General features: G+C 44.0%; 4 protein-coding genes across 4 annotated transcripts; 2 read left to right on the top strand and 2 right to left on the bottom strand.

Annotated features, from left to right (window-relative positions):
* Positions 1-124: 124 nt before the first annotated feature.
* On the bottom strand, positions 125-1,055 carry LOC117148262 (40S ribosomal protein S14a-like). The gene is made up of 3 exons (XM_033315568.1): positions 1,001-1,055; positions 491-753; positions 125-422 (listed from the first exon to the last, which is right to left on the bottom strand). Exons 2-3 carry the CDS (start codon positions 725-727, stop codon positions 204-206), a joined length of 456 nt encoding a protein of 151 aa, XP_033171459.1. The 5' UTR covers positions 728-753; positions 1,001-1,055; the 3' UTR covers positions 125-203.
* A 185-nt stretch (positions 1,056-1,240) lies between these two features.
* On the bottom strand, positions 1,241-2,249 carry LOC117148146 (40S ribosomal protein S14a). The gene is made up of 3 exons (XM_033315377.1): positions 2,158-2,249; positions 1,662-1,923; positions 1,241-1,602 (listed from the first exon to the last, which is right to left on the bottom strand). Exons 2-3 carry the CDS (start codon positions 1,896-1,898, stop codon positions 1,384-1,386), a joined length of 456 nt encoding a protein of 151 aa, XP_033171268.1. The 5' UTR covers positions 1,899-1,923; positions 2,158-2,249; the 3' UTR covers positions 1,241-1,383.
* A 382-nt stretch (positions 2,250-2,631) lies between these two features.
* LOC117148224 (dehydrodolichyl diphosphate synthase complex subunit DHDDS) lies at positions 2,632-4,064 on the top strand. Its single transcript, XM_033315514.1, has 2 exons — positions 2,632-3,410; positions 3,645-4,064. The coding sequence occupies exons 1-2, from the start codon at positions 2,754-2,756 to the stop codon at positions 3,888-3,890; spliced, it is 903 nt and encodes a 300-aa protein (XP_033171405.1). The 5' UTR covers positions 2,632-2,753; the 3' UTR covers positions 3,891-4,064.
* A 468-nt stretch (positions 4,065-4,532) lies between these two features.
* LOC117148795 (ATP-dependent RNA helicase dbp2) lies at positions 4,533-13,738 on the top strand. The gene is made up of 4 exons (XM_033316408.1): positions 4,533-5,030; positions 5,587-7,111; positions 7,327-9,094; positions 9,159-13,738. The coding sequence occupies exons 2-3, from the start codon at positions 5,600-5,602 to the stop codon at positions 8,653-8,655; spliced, it is 2,841 nt and encodes a 946-aa protein (XP_033172299.1). The 5' UTR covers positions 4,533-5,030; positions 5,587-5,599; the 3' UTR covers positions 8,656-9,094; positions 9,159-13,738.
* The last annotated feature ends 75 nt before the right edge of the window (positions 13,739-13,813 follow it).

Raw genomic sequence — 13,813 nt, 5'->3', positions numbered from 1 at the left:
TTCATCCAGTGTGACCGCTCTACACCTGCACATACCATTGGTGGTCCCCACCATCACCTATCGATAGCACCCCCTAACAACGCGTTGCCACTGGCCACAATGAAACACATGAGCCCAAAAAACATGCCCTTGCCACTGCATTTATGCACGTATTTAATGGTATAAGAATATAAAGCAACGTCAACAGGTAGCACGATCCATATCTACAGACGGCGACCCCGGCGACCGCCCTTCCTGCGGGTGGAGTCCGATGGGATGGGGGTCACATCCTCGATGCGGCCAATCTTCATGGACGAACGGGCCAAGGCACGCAAAGCGGACTGGGCGCCAGGTCCGGGGGTCTTGGTCTTGTTGCCGCCAGTAGCGCGCAGCTTGATGTGCAGGGCAGTGATGCCCAGCGTCTTGCACTTCTCAGCCACGTCCTGGAGGGGATTCAATCAATTTGTAGAAGCTTCAACTCGGGATACAACTAGAACATGCGACTGCTCACCTGGGCGGCCAACATAGCGGCGTAGGGAGAAGCCTCATCACGATCGGCCTTCACCTTCATGCCTCCGGTGACACGGGCGATGGTCTCACGTCCGGACAGATCAGTGACATGGACGAAGGTGTCGTTGAAGCTGGCGTAGATGTGAGCCACTCCGAACACGACCTCGCCGTCGCGAACTTGGGGCCCCAGATGGACCTGCACCTCCTCCTTTTGAACTTTAGCCTTCCTTGGAGCCATTCTGCAGTCTGGTCGTCAATCAGCAACTAAAAGAAAAAAAAAACCATGTTTATTTGCCGGCTGAAATCACCACAAAAAAACAAAAATAAGGGGGGGGGGGGGGGGGGAGGTGAAATTAATTCGCCAGCACTTTCACGGTACCCGCAAAATTGTTAATTTTATGTTAAATCACTGAATAGAGAATCGTATTTAGCATCAGCGTTTCGCTTTTGCCACTAAATTGGCCAAATGCAGTTATTTCGCAAAAACAGGGAGAAATAGCAGAAAACCAACCAATGCGTGCACCGGATGCGAGAAAAAGAAGTCAAAAACAACACAGCTGGTAATGCGATAGTTATCGACGCATAGTTACTTTGATGGCGCAATCGGGCTACCACCGCGTTGGGCACCCAGGGTGGCAACTCTTCGGCTTGTAATTGGCGATTTTTGTAAACATTTCGCGAAATGCCTTTATAAATCAAATATTGCAGCACTTGCAGACCCCAAACCAAACCCAATGCACACACAAAAATGTCTTGTAGTCATTTACATCGTATTTTCCTGGTTTATTACAGTGCACCTATGCACACAAACAGAAAATCTTTCTTATCGCATACACAAATGCAGTATTGTATTTCGACCGCAAACAGAGACTCCTGCTCTCCAGATTTCGTCATTTACAGACGACGACCACGGCGACCGCCCTTCCTGCGGGTGGAGTCCGATGGGATGGGGGTCGCATCCTCGATGCGGCCAATCTTCATGGACGAACGGGCCAAAGCGCGCAGAGCGGACTGGGCGCCGGGTCCGGGGGTCTTGGTCTTGTTGCCTCCGGTAGCGCGCAGCTTGATGTGCAGGGCAGTGATGCCCAGCGTCTTGCACTTCTCAGCCACATCCTGGATGGAATTGAAACCGTTAGACGGGCTCCAACTGGACCGGAGAGCGCACAACTCACCTGGGCGGCCAACATAGCGGCGTAGGGCGAAGCCTCATCACGATCGGCCTTCACCTTCATGCCTCCGGTGACACGGGCGATGGTCTCACGTCCGGACAGATCAGTGACATGGACAAAGGTGTCGTTGAAGCTGGCGTAGATGTGAGCAACTCCGAACACGATCTCGCCGTCGCGAACTTGGGGTCCCAGCTGGACCTGAACCTCCTCCTTCTGAACTTTAGCCTTCCTGGGTGCCATTCTGGGTTTGTTTGTCGATCAGCAACTGCGGGAATAGCAAGGGAATTTCCACATTTATACCACGTGTTTCACAAATAAAAACAATGCGTGCGCACAAACAAAACAAAAAATGTAAAAAAAAATTAGCTGCCGGACAGCTTCTTTGCCATTTTCAGTCGGCGCTTTGAACACTCTTGAGGGAGGCACATTTTTAAAGTCTTAAAAGGGCTCAAAGTCGGGTTTTTTCGCAAAAATTAAGAGAGAAAAATTTGAGACGAACCACTTGCGTGAACCGGATATCAAAAAAGAAGGTTGACGTCGCTGTCAAAATGACAGGGTTGCTGAGTTATGCGATGTGTGGCGATAGCTTATCGATATAGATCGAAGCGGGGTTTCAAACCCCTGGGCGGATTTAAAAGTGTATTGTTTGTTGTGCGGCTTTTGAGTGGTTTAGCACTTTTATGAAACATTTATTAGCTTCAGATACATTTATACTGTAATTAAAAGTCACGCCAGAGAAAAGACTTCACCAAAAGCCGCATAACGGCAGTTTCTGCGCCTATTTTCGTAGACGGTTGTTGTCTGGGCTATGCTTCTATCGATGATGGTTCGTGTATCGGCTTATAGGTATTAAATTTATACCTTAAAACGGTCACACTGTCATTGTGTAGGATTGTGTCCATGCTAAATACCTAAATATCGCATACGGTCACACTGCTTTCTATATAAGGGTGTCAAAGTATCGATAGCGGAATTGTCGATTGGCAGCGGTCGACAGAGTGACACCTCTAATCACAAGACACCGCAAAAAATAAATAAATATTTATATATTTAATTGACTGACCACCAATCTTAGTACAGCTGTATTCGGAGACAATGTCGTGGGTCTCCGACTACAAGTACACATGGACGGAGCGGATAGCGATGCGAACGCTGCGTGCCTGTGGCCACATTCCGCACCACGTCGCCTTCGTGATGGACGGCAATCGGAGGTTCGCCCGCTCACAGCAGATTGATAAGATCGAGGGTCATTCGCGGGGATTCGAGAAGCTTGCGGACTGCCTGCGCTGGTGCCTGGACGTGGGCGTTCGCGAGGTGACCACCTTTGCCTTCAGCATCGAGAACTTCAAGCGTTCCAACGAGGAGGTGGAGGGTCTGTTTAATTTGGCCAGAGAGAAGTTTGCCCGCCTGCTGGAGGAGACTGCTCGACTGGACGAACATGGCATCCGCATTCGGGTGATCGGGAACATCGAGCTACTGCCACTCGACTTGCAGAAACTAGTGGCTTCGGCTATGCTTAGCACGGAGCGCAATGACAAGCTCTTCCTGAACGTCGCCTTTGCGTACACATCGCGGGATGAGATTACGCAGGCGGTGGAAACGATACTGCGGCATGGCAGCCAAGATTTGGCGGGCGAGGACATCAGTGAGCGGCTGCTGGAGGAATGCCTCTACACGCGACATTCGCCGCCACCGGATCTGGTGTTCCGCACCTCCGGCGAGACCAGGCTAAGCGACTTCATGATGTGGCAGGTGTGTGGAAGGTTCTCTTCCAGAAACAGTTGGTTGAGTCACCCCCTTTGGCAGATTTCCCTTTTATTTAGTTATATTAGTGGTTGAGTAGTTTCCTGTGCCCAATGCGTTCATTCGTTTAATACTCAATTTCGCGCTGCGATTGCATCATTTAAAATAGAGCATTTAACAGTTTTGCGGTTTTTGATAAAGTGGAAAAGATTTAATATTAAACGACCGTTTCTACCATTTCAGTTAAGCACATCCGTGTTGTACTTCAGCAACGTCCTGTGGCCGCAGATCACTTTCTGGCATTTCCTGGCCAGCATTCTGGCATACCAGCGTGACCGCTGGCAGCTGGACGACTTTCGGCGAGCGGAGAGGATGCAGAGCTACCAGCTGGCCAAGGCGACCGACTTCTACAGCGAACGCGTCCAGAAGTTCTTGACCACCATCGATGAGGACCGGCGGAAGCTGCTTGTGCGACTGGCCGCCAACTAACATCCTGAAGTCCCTTCGATTTCTACATGACGATTATGTTTGTGATATCAGTGGGGAATAAAATCGTGTAAATAGCGTATACCTATGTACGTACAGCTTCTATTGTTTTCCGGCCTGTGTATGAAGGTAATCCGCCTTTCAATATATGTCCAGTTGGAGATTTCATCACCTTAATGCACTTGTTTAAGACATTTAATTTGTAGCCGAATTGTGGGCTTAGCTAGATTGTTTTCACTTTCGGTCGTAAAATAAGTTTTTAAAAGTTTGCCTTCCATTTGATAAGTAAAATAAAGAATTAAAAAAAAAAAGCAATTTGCTAATATGTGGAGGGGAAAAAGGAATAATCCCAAATTTAAGTTAAGTGCAGTATAGACACCGACTTAAAATAAGTGACTGTAATTGGTATCAAAAAACTTTTTTTATGTGCTCAATTTATTTTAATCTGGATATTCTTCTTTTATTTTTTAAATATCCATTTATTTTTGTAACTAGCTAAATTTTTTTTATTTTTGGATTTGTTGATCTTAAATAATATCTAATAAAATCTAATAAGTGCAATAATGATATAATAATATTTATCGATATCTTCACCAAAATACATCGAACGTATCCCATCACCATCGACTTTTGTTTCAGCTTTACAGTTCACATGCAACTTACTGCTGAATCGCGTTTTTTTTTGTTAAAAAAATCTAAAATACAAGAATTAGATTTAGCTAACTGACTCCTAGTGTTTAACCAAGTACACCTTTAGTTAGCATTACGGTTACTTTCCCGTGGCGAAGGAATAATTGCAAAATAATTACCATTAGCTCTCGGCAGAAGTTGTGCGAAGCAAAAAGAGAAGTTCGCGAGAACGCGTGTGAGCGTGACGAAGAGAGCAGAGCGGGAGAGCGAAGAATATTGAATCGAACGGAACAGGGCCTCGAAAGAGAACGTAAAGGAAACGGATCGAAAAAATCGCAGAGACTTGACAACCGAAGAAAAACCCACATCCAAAACAAAAAAAAACCCGGTTGCCTGAGGGGCAAATGTCAATTTGCGGCGCATAAATACATAAATTTTTAATTAATAAGCTCCCCGCACAAGGCTCATCCAAATTTTCACACATAGGCACCAGTTGTCGCAACAGGAAAAAAGGTGAGTGCCTGTGTGTGTGTGTGGCGTGAAAACGCTGTGCACTTTTTAAAAGTGTTTTTTTTAACCAAATACGAGCGTGCTCGCTCTTCTTTCCCTTTGAGGCGCACTCTCCTTGTGTGCGTGTGTGGCGTGAAAACGCGGTGCACCTTTTAAAAGTGTTTTTCTATCTAAATGAGAATGCGCTCGCGCTTCTTTCCCTTTGCGGCGCACTATACGTCCCTCTCTCGCGGCTGCTTTTGCTCTCCCGCAATCACTCTACCTCTTTGCGTCTCGTGTGCATTTGGCGATGCTGTATTGATTTTTTTCGGTGGTGGCTATTGGGTGGGTGAAAGAACTGCCCCCGCTCTTCACCATTCGAAACTAAGTCCCACACTTCGTCCGACCCCCCAAGCAAACTCCTGCCCTAAAAGTCAAACGCGTTTCGTTTCTCTTTTTATTTTTACGCTGGGAGAGAGAGATAGCGCTCTTAACAGTTACAAAAGTGCAAAGTCTTTGTGGTGGTGTGTGCGAGGTATCTCTATGCGATTTCGCTGAACTTTTGTTCATTTCTCGACAGGATTCAGCACACGATGTTCGCCGGAGCATATGCACCCAACGCCGGAAGCGTTCAGCAGCACACTGGCGGCGGTTACTATGGCAATGGTGCCGCAGCAGGCGCTGGCGGTAGCGGCAACGGGGCTCCACGCCACGAGCGTCAGTACTATCCGCGCGGCAACTTCGCCGGCGCCGCCGGTGGAGCTGGCATCAATGGAGCAGCCACTGCGGCTGGAAGCATGCACTTTGGTCAGCCCTATGGCGTGATGACCTATGGCATCCAGAATGGTCTGGGAATGGGCGCCGCCGGTTCTGGTGGCGGCAATCCGTATCGCCAGCAAAACGGCGTTGCCTTCGCCGGTAATGGACTTGGAGGAGGCGCCGCTGGCGGAGCCGGATCCGGATCTGGCGGCTATGGAGGACAGCGTGGCAAAAATCCAAACTACACACAGCGCTATCAGAAGCCGCACAACGGCGCCGGAGGTGCCGGTGGCTACCAAAGTAATAACTACAATGCAGTCGCCTTAGGCATGCTTTCCAAAGAGGAGCGCGCCGAGATCCAACGCGAAAAGGCCAAAAATCCCGGCCGTAATTTAGTGAAACCCAAGTGGGAGAACCTCGAGCCCTTCCTCAAGGATTTCTACAACATTCATCCGAATACACTGGCCAAATCAGAGCAGCAGGTGGCCGACATACGGCGCGAACTGGAAATCACCGTGTCCGGCAATGAACTACCACACCCTGTGGTCAGTTTCGAGGAGAGCTCGCTTCCCGCTCACGTCATTGAAGAGATGAAGCGCCAGGGATTCACCAAGCCCACTGCTATCCAATCGCAGGGTTGGCCCATTGCCTTAAGTGGCCGCGATTTGGTGGGCATTGCCCAGACCGGTTCCGGCAAGACGCTGGCATACATGCTGCCTGCCATCGTGCACATTGGCAATCAGCCGCCCATAATTCGCGGTGAAGGGCCCATTGCTCTGGTGCTGGCCCCCACCCGGGAGCTGGCTCAGCAGATTCAATCAGTCGTGCGAGACTATGGACATCTGTGCAAGCCCGAGATTCGTCACACTTGCATCTTTGGCGGCTCATCGAAGGTGCCGCAGGCACGCGATCTTGACCGGGGCGTCGAGGTGATCATCGCCACACCAGGACGTCTGATTGATTTCCTTGAGAATCGCAACACTAACTTGCAGAGATGCACTTATCTGGTGCTGGACGAAGCCGACCGCATGCTGGACATGGGTTTCGAGCCGCAGATCCGTAAGATCATTGAACAGATTCGTCCCGACCGTCAGGTCGTCATGTGGTCCGCAACCTGGCCAAAGGAGGTGCAGGCCCTAGCCGGAGACTTTTTAAACGATTATATCCAAATCAACATTGGTTCGATGAACCTATCGGCTAACCATAACATTCGCCAAATTGTCGAGATCTGTACAGAGATAGAGAAGCCGCAGCGCTTAGTGTGCTTGCTCAATGAGATTTCTCCCATCAAGAATTCGGGAAGCAATGGGAACAAAATTATTGTCTTTGTGGAGACCAAGATCAAGGTGAGTTCTTATTCGATAAATGGCTTAAAGAATTCAATATATTCTTTCGATTAAGCCTTGTAAGTTGTATTTGTTCTCTTTTCGTTTTACTTCGAAGTTATATCATTAGATATTGTCATATTCTTTGTTTATTATATTTGCATCAAGAATATAATGTTTATGTGATCTTAGAAACACCCCACTAATTTTCAACCGTTTCATTTGCCCCTATCCAGGTGGAGGACATCTTGCAGATCATCCGTGCCGAGGGCTACAACGCCACCTCAATTCACGGCGACAAGACACAGAATGAGCGTGATTCAGTGCTAAAGGATTTCCGCAACGGCAAGTCCAACATTCTGATTGCCACCGATGTGGCTTCGCGCGGCCTCGATGTCGAGGATCTGCAGTACGTAATTAACTATGATTACCCGAACTCCTCGGAGAATTACGTGCACCGCATCGGGCGCACTGGTCGCTGCCAACAGCTGGGAACTGCCTACACCTTTTTCACGCCTGACAATGCAAAGCAGGCCCGTGAACTGATCTCTGTGCTGGAGGAGGCTGGCCAGACTCCGTCGCAAGCTCTTTTGGATCTTGCTCGTTCGATGCCCAGCTCGGGCGGCTATCGCGGCAACAAGCGCTGGAACAACAACAGTGGCGGGGATCGCAACACTGGCGGTCACAACGGCATCTATCAGCAGCGCAACAACAATCCGCTGAATTACCAGGCCGGTAACAACTATAACAACAATCGCAGCGGCGCCCCAACTGGCGGTAGCTACCAGCAGTATGCCGCTGGCGGCAATACCTATCTGCAGAATGGTGCTGGTGGCGGCGTTAATTGGAACCGCATGAACCAGATGGGACAGGATGGAGGAGCCGGACAGCAGCAGCGAAACAGCAGCACCTATCGCCCGAGGGCTCCGTTCAACAATGGCGGTCCACGCGCCATTATGGGCCATCAGGGTGGCGGCGTCGGAGCTGGTGGTGTGGGCGGCGCAGCCGGTGGCCCACAGCAGCTCATGGCACCACAGCAGGGCGGACAATATATGCCACAGCCATACCGTGGACGTGGCCAGTTTGTGCCGCAGGGAGCCGGTGCCGGTGGCATGCCGCCACGATTCCAACAGTATCCCAAGCGGGATTACCAGCAGCAAGGAGTGACCCACTACGGTCAGCAGGCTTTGCAGCATCAGCAGCAACAACAGCAGCAGGCTGGCCAACAGACCAAACCGCCCAAGGACGATGGGAACAAGTATGCTCCGTCGGCTGCGGTGACCAGCTCGCTGGTCCAATACACGCCAGCCAATTCGCCAACGATTGCGGCTGTAGCTGCTGCCGCTGCAGCAGCCGCCGGACGAGCTGCAGCTGCAGCTGTGGCTCCGGCTCCCGGTGCCGCCTACATGTACGATGCGGCCGGTGTTCTCACCACCGCCGCTGCGCCGGGCACCAATCCATATGCCAACCAGTTCAGCATGCCGGCAACCTACTACGCCCAACATCACCAGTTCGCCCAAGCCGTGGCAGGACCCGGACCAGCACCCGGCCAGGCCATCGAGTAGACGGGACACCAATAAGCTAACGCGCTCATGGGACGAAATGGAAGTGGATCGTGGAGAGCTACAAGAAGAAGAAGAAGAGCAGCAGCAGCTTTAGAAACATCAACCACATTGCAAGCAACAACAACTATAACAACACCGACGACATGGACAAATGAATCAACAGTTAACCACACACATGAAATCCAAATGCATATGATGATAAATGAACGAATGGTTATAATTTTGCCAACATAACAGAGCATAATAGCAGCTCTTTAACTTTTGACCAAAATCGTTGCCTTTTTGTTTCTATATTTATTCACACCTCACTACTAATATTAGTAGAACATTTGTGTTCTCTTTCCGCTTATTCGCAATTTTTTTTTTGCGATATTGACACCCAACCTTTAATTCGTTAATGTTCTCTGGACAAACTGCCGCTATCCATCAATAACCAGGGGTAAGTTTGTGCTAATTTATATGCAAAGTTACTAGCAGTTAATGGATCTTTTCGCCCCAAACAGCCAACGCAAGGAACATCGCCCTCGAAACCCTTTCATGCTTTCCAAACACAAGGTAAAACGAATCAAAACTCAAGAACATCCGAAAAGGGAACGATTATTGTAGTTTTTAAGCCTTTTCACACACAAATCACCCCGACAGTTGCATGTTCTTCGAATGTTTAAAAAGAATTAGATTATTATTTTAATTCTTTTTCATCATTCAAAATCAAGAGATTGGATCAGGACACATGTTATATTTATTCTTAGTATACTCGACGTATTATGGTCATTTGGTATATGTTATACTAAGAAAAAAAGGATCCAAAGACAGGCACTGTTAATTAAGTGATTTTCGAAAATTCATGTGTATCAATTTTTACACAAAGCTAAGAACACAAGCACGCAACCAAAAAACACAAAAATATTGTATTCGAAAATTGTCAAAAACAATGTAAGGGATTGAAAGAATAACCCTTTTCGCTAACTTGGTTGGTATGAAAAGAACGGTTTGCTTATAATAACACATATTTAAATACATTTTTAATTATTTTATAGACACACACATAAATAAATATATATATTTATATATATATATTTTCCGAGAAAATTTTGCAACAAAGGGAAAACGGACAAAATTCTACACAAATTCCTTTTAAGAAAACGCAGCTAACGGTTGAGATATTTGTATAATGTACACACATGTTTTGGCCAAATCCAAAATAGGAGAAAAGGGAAATGGGCAGCGCTGCTTTGGTAGGAAGTATGTTAAACTAAAACAAGTTACAATCGATAATAATAAAACGATTAAAAAGCAATGGGAGAACACGTACACAGCCACATAGAACCCACACAAGCCCACGCATACACACACACACCGACACTCAACACACACACAACGAACACCACAATGACAAGCATATTTACAGTTTATCATTTAATTTCCCATTTTGATACATATATGTGTGTATTCTATATATGCTATATATATATTTACATCTATATGTAGATTCGAGCTTGATTTTCAATGGAGATTAAAACAAAAACTCATTTTGTTGAAGATTTATAGAATTCGATAATAATCCCCTAACACAAAAATTCGCATAAATTAACGAGGTTTTTTCAAAAGTTCTATGCAAATACTTGAAAAAAAATTCAATTACAATTTTCAATTATTCAAAGACCAAAGAACAGAAGCAGTTGAAAATAAGAAGAAAGAAAGCGAAGAAAAAAGAAAAGACGCCACATTCATCCATAAAAACAAGTGAAGCGAACACGAAACAAGAGAAAAGAAGGAGGAACACAAGACAAGGTTAGAAGATCGAATAATGCCAAGCAATGCCACACGAAAATAATGATAATAATAATACAGCAAACATAATGCATACTTCTGACTATTCCAAAAGCTCTTTTTTCATTTCCCCATATCTTGTTAATTTATTTGAAAATCATTTTGATTTGCATTATTAATTTCTCTCTCTTCCGAATACTTTTGGCCAGAGTTCAGGACGAGTAAATTAGTAGTAGTAACATTAATTGGCAGCTCCAGTCATATAGTTAGCAGTAATATATCCATACATCGTCTGTTCAAGCAGTTGTCCATGTTGTTGCAAGCAGTGCGTTATCCTCGCCACAGGAAAGCAGTACAAAAATCCGAAGAATTTTGGGAAAACGTAACGGACACAAGGGAATATTCTACAGTGGAATTGTGTAGAACAAGAACACAAGGAAAATATATGAAAATCATGTAGATTATATTAGAAATATATTTGTTAGCCGATCGGGGGGTGTGAAAGAAATATTTCTATTAATTTTTTTTTTATAAGTTCTCTACGTATACGGTTTCTTTTTACCAAATAAATAAAAATCGGGGAAAACAATAAGAAAAATTTATATATGTAGGGTATATCGTCAAAACAAGGATCTCTTTTAAAAGCAAACGAACGGAAGACTCGAATTCTTCTATATAGACCTATATTTTATAGAGAAGCGCGCTTTTATTTCATTTCATATTGGTAGATTTTTCATACATTTTGAAAATCATTGGAGACGGGATTCGAAAAGTACAACTAAAAAATGTGTTTTTTTTTAATCTACTCAAGGGGTATACGCAAAGTTACCAGTGAATTAACGTATTTATTTTTATAATTGCATACTTCGTAATTATGATTTCGATGCAACCGAATTGTGATGATGTGATAGACTTATATAAACAAACGAAAATACAAAAATACTAATTAATAACCAATTTAAATGAAGTAATCGCAGTGCCCCCAAAAAGGCCAGGCCAAAAACACTGAAACTGAAGCAGAGGCAGCTGAAACTGAAGCTGAATCTGAATCGAAATCAGTATCTGAATCAGAAGAGGAATATGAATATATGTTATGTATTTGTATTATTGTCGTTGTCGTTGTCGCTCATAGACAATGTCTGATGGCTAAAATATAATGTATTATGGATGACTTGAGGCATACATTCTTTTTTTGAAGAAATAAAACTATAGAACGCGATATTTGTATTGTATTTATCTATAAGTTGTTGTGTACACACTGCGAAAAACAAACAAACCAAACAACAAACTAAAAAAAAAAGCAAAAAACAACATTGAAACACACAAAATCAAAAGTAAACAAAAAAGAAAAAACGAGAAAAAAAGAGCAAAAGAAGTTGAAACTGATAAAATTTAAGAGTAACTGAAACCGAAAGCCCCCAAAAACTGAAGGGCAAAGCGGAAAATTTGTTGTTCCCTTCGCACTTTTGAGGCAAGTCCTTCGTTTAAGTCCTTATCAATCGCTCTATCTCAGTCTTCATCCCCATCTCTCTCAGACCCCCCGCCCCGCCCCCATATACGATATATTTCTCGCTCGCAGTCTCTTCTTAAAACGATAGATTTAAAACGATAGAAATTCGCATATACATATATTTTTGAAAGTATAGAATTGCAACTTTTGAAAAAATGCAACCAAAAATAAGACGAAAGACTAAAGCCAAAAACAAAATGAATTCAATTGTTTGAAGCAAGAACAAGAGAATAACGGAGAAAGTGAAACGAAGTGCCGTTATTTCGATAGTTTGTATAGTTGTTTAATACTTATTTTCTGTTTCGTTTACTTAGAGAACTAAAAATCGTTTACACACACAAATACGCGTTTATGATGTAGTTTACGTTTTTGCGTTTGTTTTACTTTGTAATTTGTTTTGTCTTAAGCTTTTTCATTGGTTAACCAAAATATGTATGTATATACATGTATCAATGTCGATAAAGTCGATAAAGTGAATGCATTTACCGTTACAGTGCGATGCGCACAAGTGCCAAAAATGCAGCAAAAACACCCGCACACACCCACGCACTCGGACACACAAACAAACAAACAAACGCACTCACACGACAAAAAATTAAACAAAGACACATACATATGTACACACCAACACCCACCCACACACACACACACAAGTTTCTTATAGATGATACAAACACAAGCGAACACATTACATGTACATGTGTACAGTGGGCACATCCTGTGCTGCCCACTGTGCACGCAAGACCTGCAAAACAAGCATACTTTTAAGCGCCAAAGTTAGGAGCGGCTTTTGAGGGTTCTGAAAACAAAATATGGAAACCATTAAACACCAGAATTGTGGGGCAAATAACATTTAGCTGCTCCATGTAAGCTAAAGTTGCCACCGGCAAACGGAACTAACTTTAAAATAATAAAAATAATGCAAGTTGAAACCAAAACCCATTGTGATAACAGCTGCGTAAACGAAACACGTTAGAACCTTACTTGTACGTATTTCGATTGGAATTCGATGAAACGGGGATCCCCCACTAAGTCCTAAATAATAAAAATTCAATCAAAAGCAAGCAAGCCAACAATTTATCCAAACTAGTTTTTAAATGAATACAAAACTCATCCAGCCGCAGATACACACTTATTTTTTACTGATTTGAAAAGGAGGAGAACTTTTCTTGACTTTCATTTTTTGTGTTGACCAATGCTAATTTTAGCGAAAAATTGAGAATAAAAATACACATACCAGGAAACACAAATGCAAATTCTTAGCCATTTCGAAGGAGCGCGCATTTAGAACATTGCATCGACTAATATTTACACTTGCATATATTGAAAGCAACCCATTTGAATAAATTCTAAATATTACTATAGATCACTAACACAAAGAAAAAGAAAATGCATACAATGTTGATTGAAATCAATAAAAACGAGAAGCCAAGCAAACGCGTTTGAATCAATGTTTGCAGCTTAAGCTAAGTTAGCACACACAATATTATATTAATTATAACGAAACGATATAGGTATGCAGTATAATGCATATATTTATAATGCACCGCCTCCCCTTTCTCCCCGCGCAAACACAAGGAAATTGCGGTGGAGAGGGGGCGATAACTAAATTGTAATCGATTTACCTATCTTATACTAGGCTATACAAACCGAACCCATTAAACATAACCAAAACCCAAAAGGTTAAACACGAAAACGTAAGAAAAACGCATAAATATGAAAAATGTAACGGAAATCTTTACAAGAAGCGAAATAGGTGTCTTCTATATAATAAATAAACGCCAACAGAAAATCACTTTTAAATTGATTTTAATTTTTTGGGGGGTTCGTGGCTCTACGATCTAATGGAATTTGCACTTAAGATAAAAACAAAGTGGT

Source organism: Drosophila mauritiana, chromosome X, assembly GCF_004382145.1.
Source record: "Drosophila mauritiana strain mau12 chromosome X, ASM438214v1, whole genome shotgun sequence".
NCBI classification, from domain to species: Eukaryota; Metazoa; Arthropoda; class Insecta; order Diptera; family Drosophilidae; genus Drosophila; species Drosophila mauritiana.
This window is presented reverse-complemented; position numbering and strand designations above follow the sequence as displayed.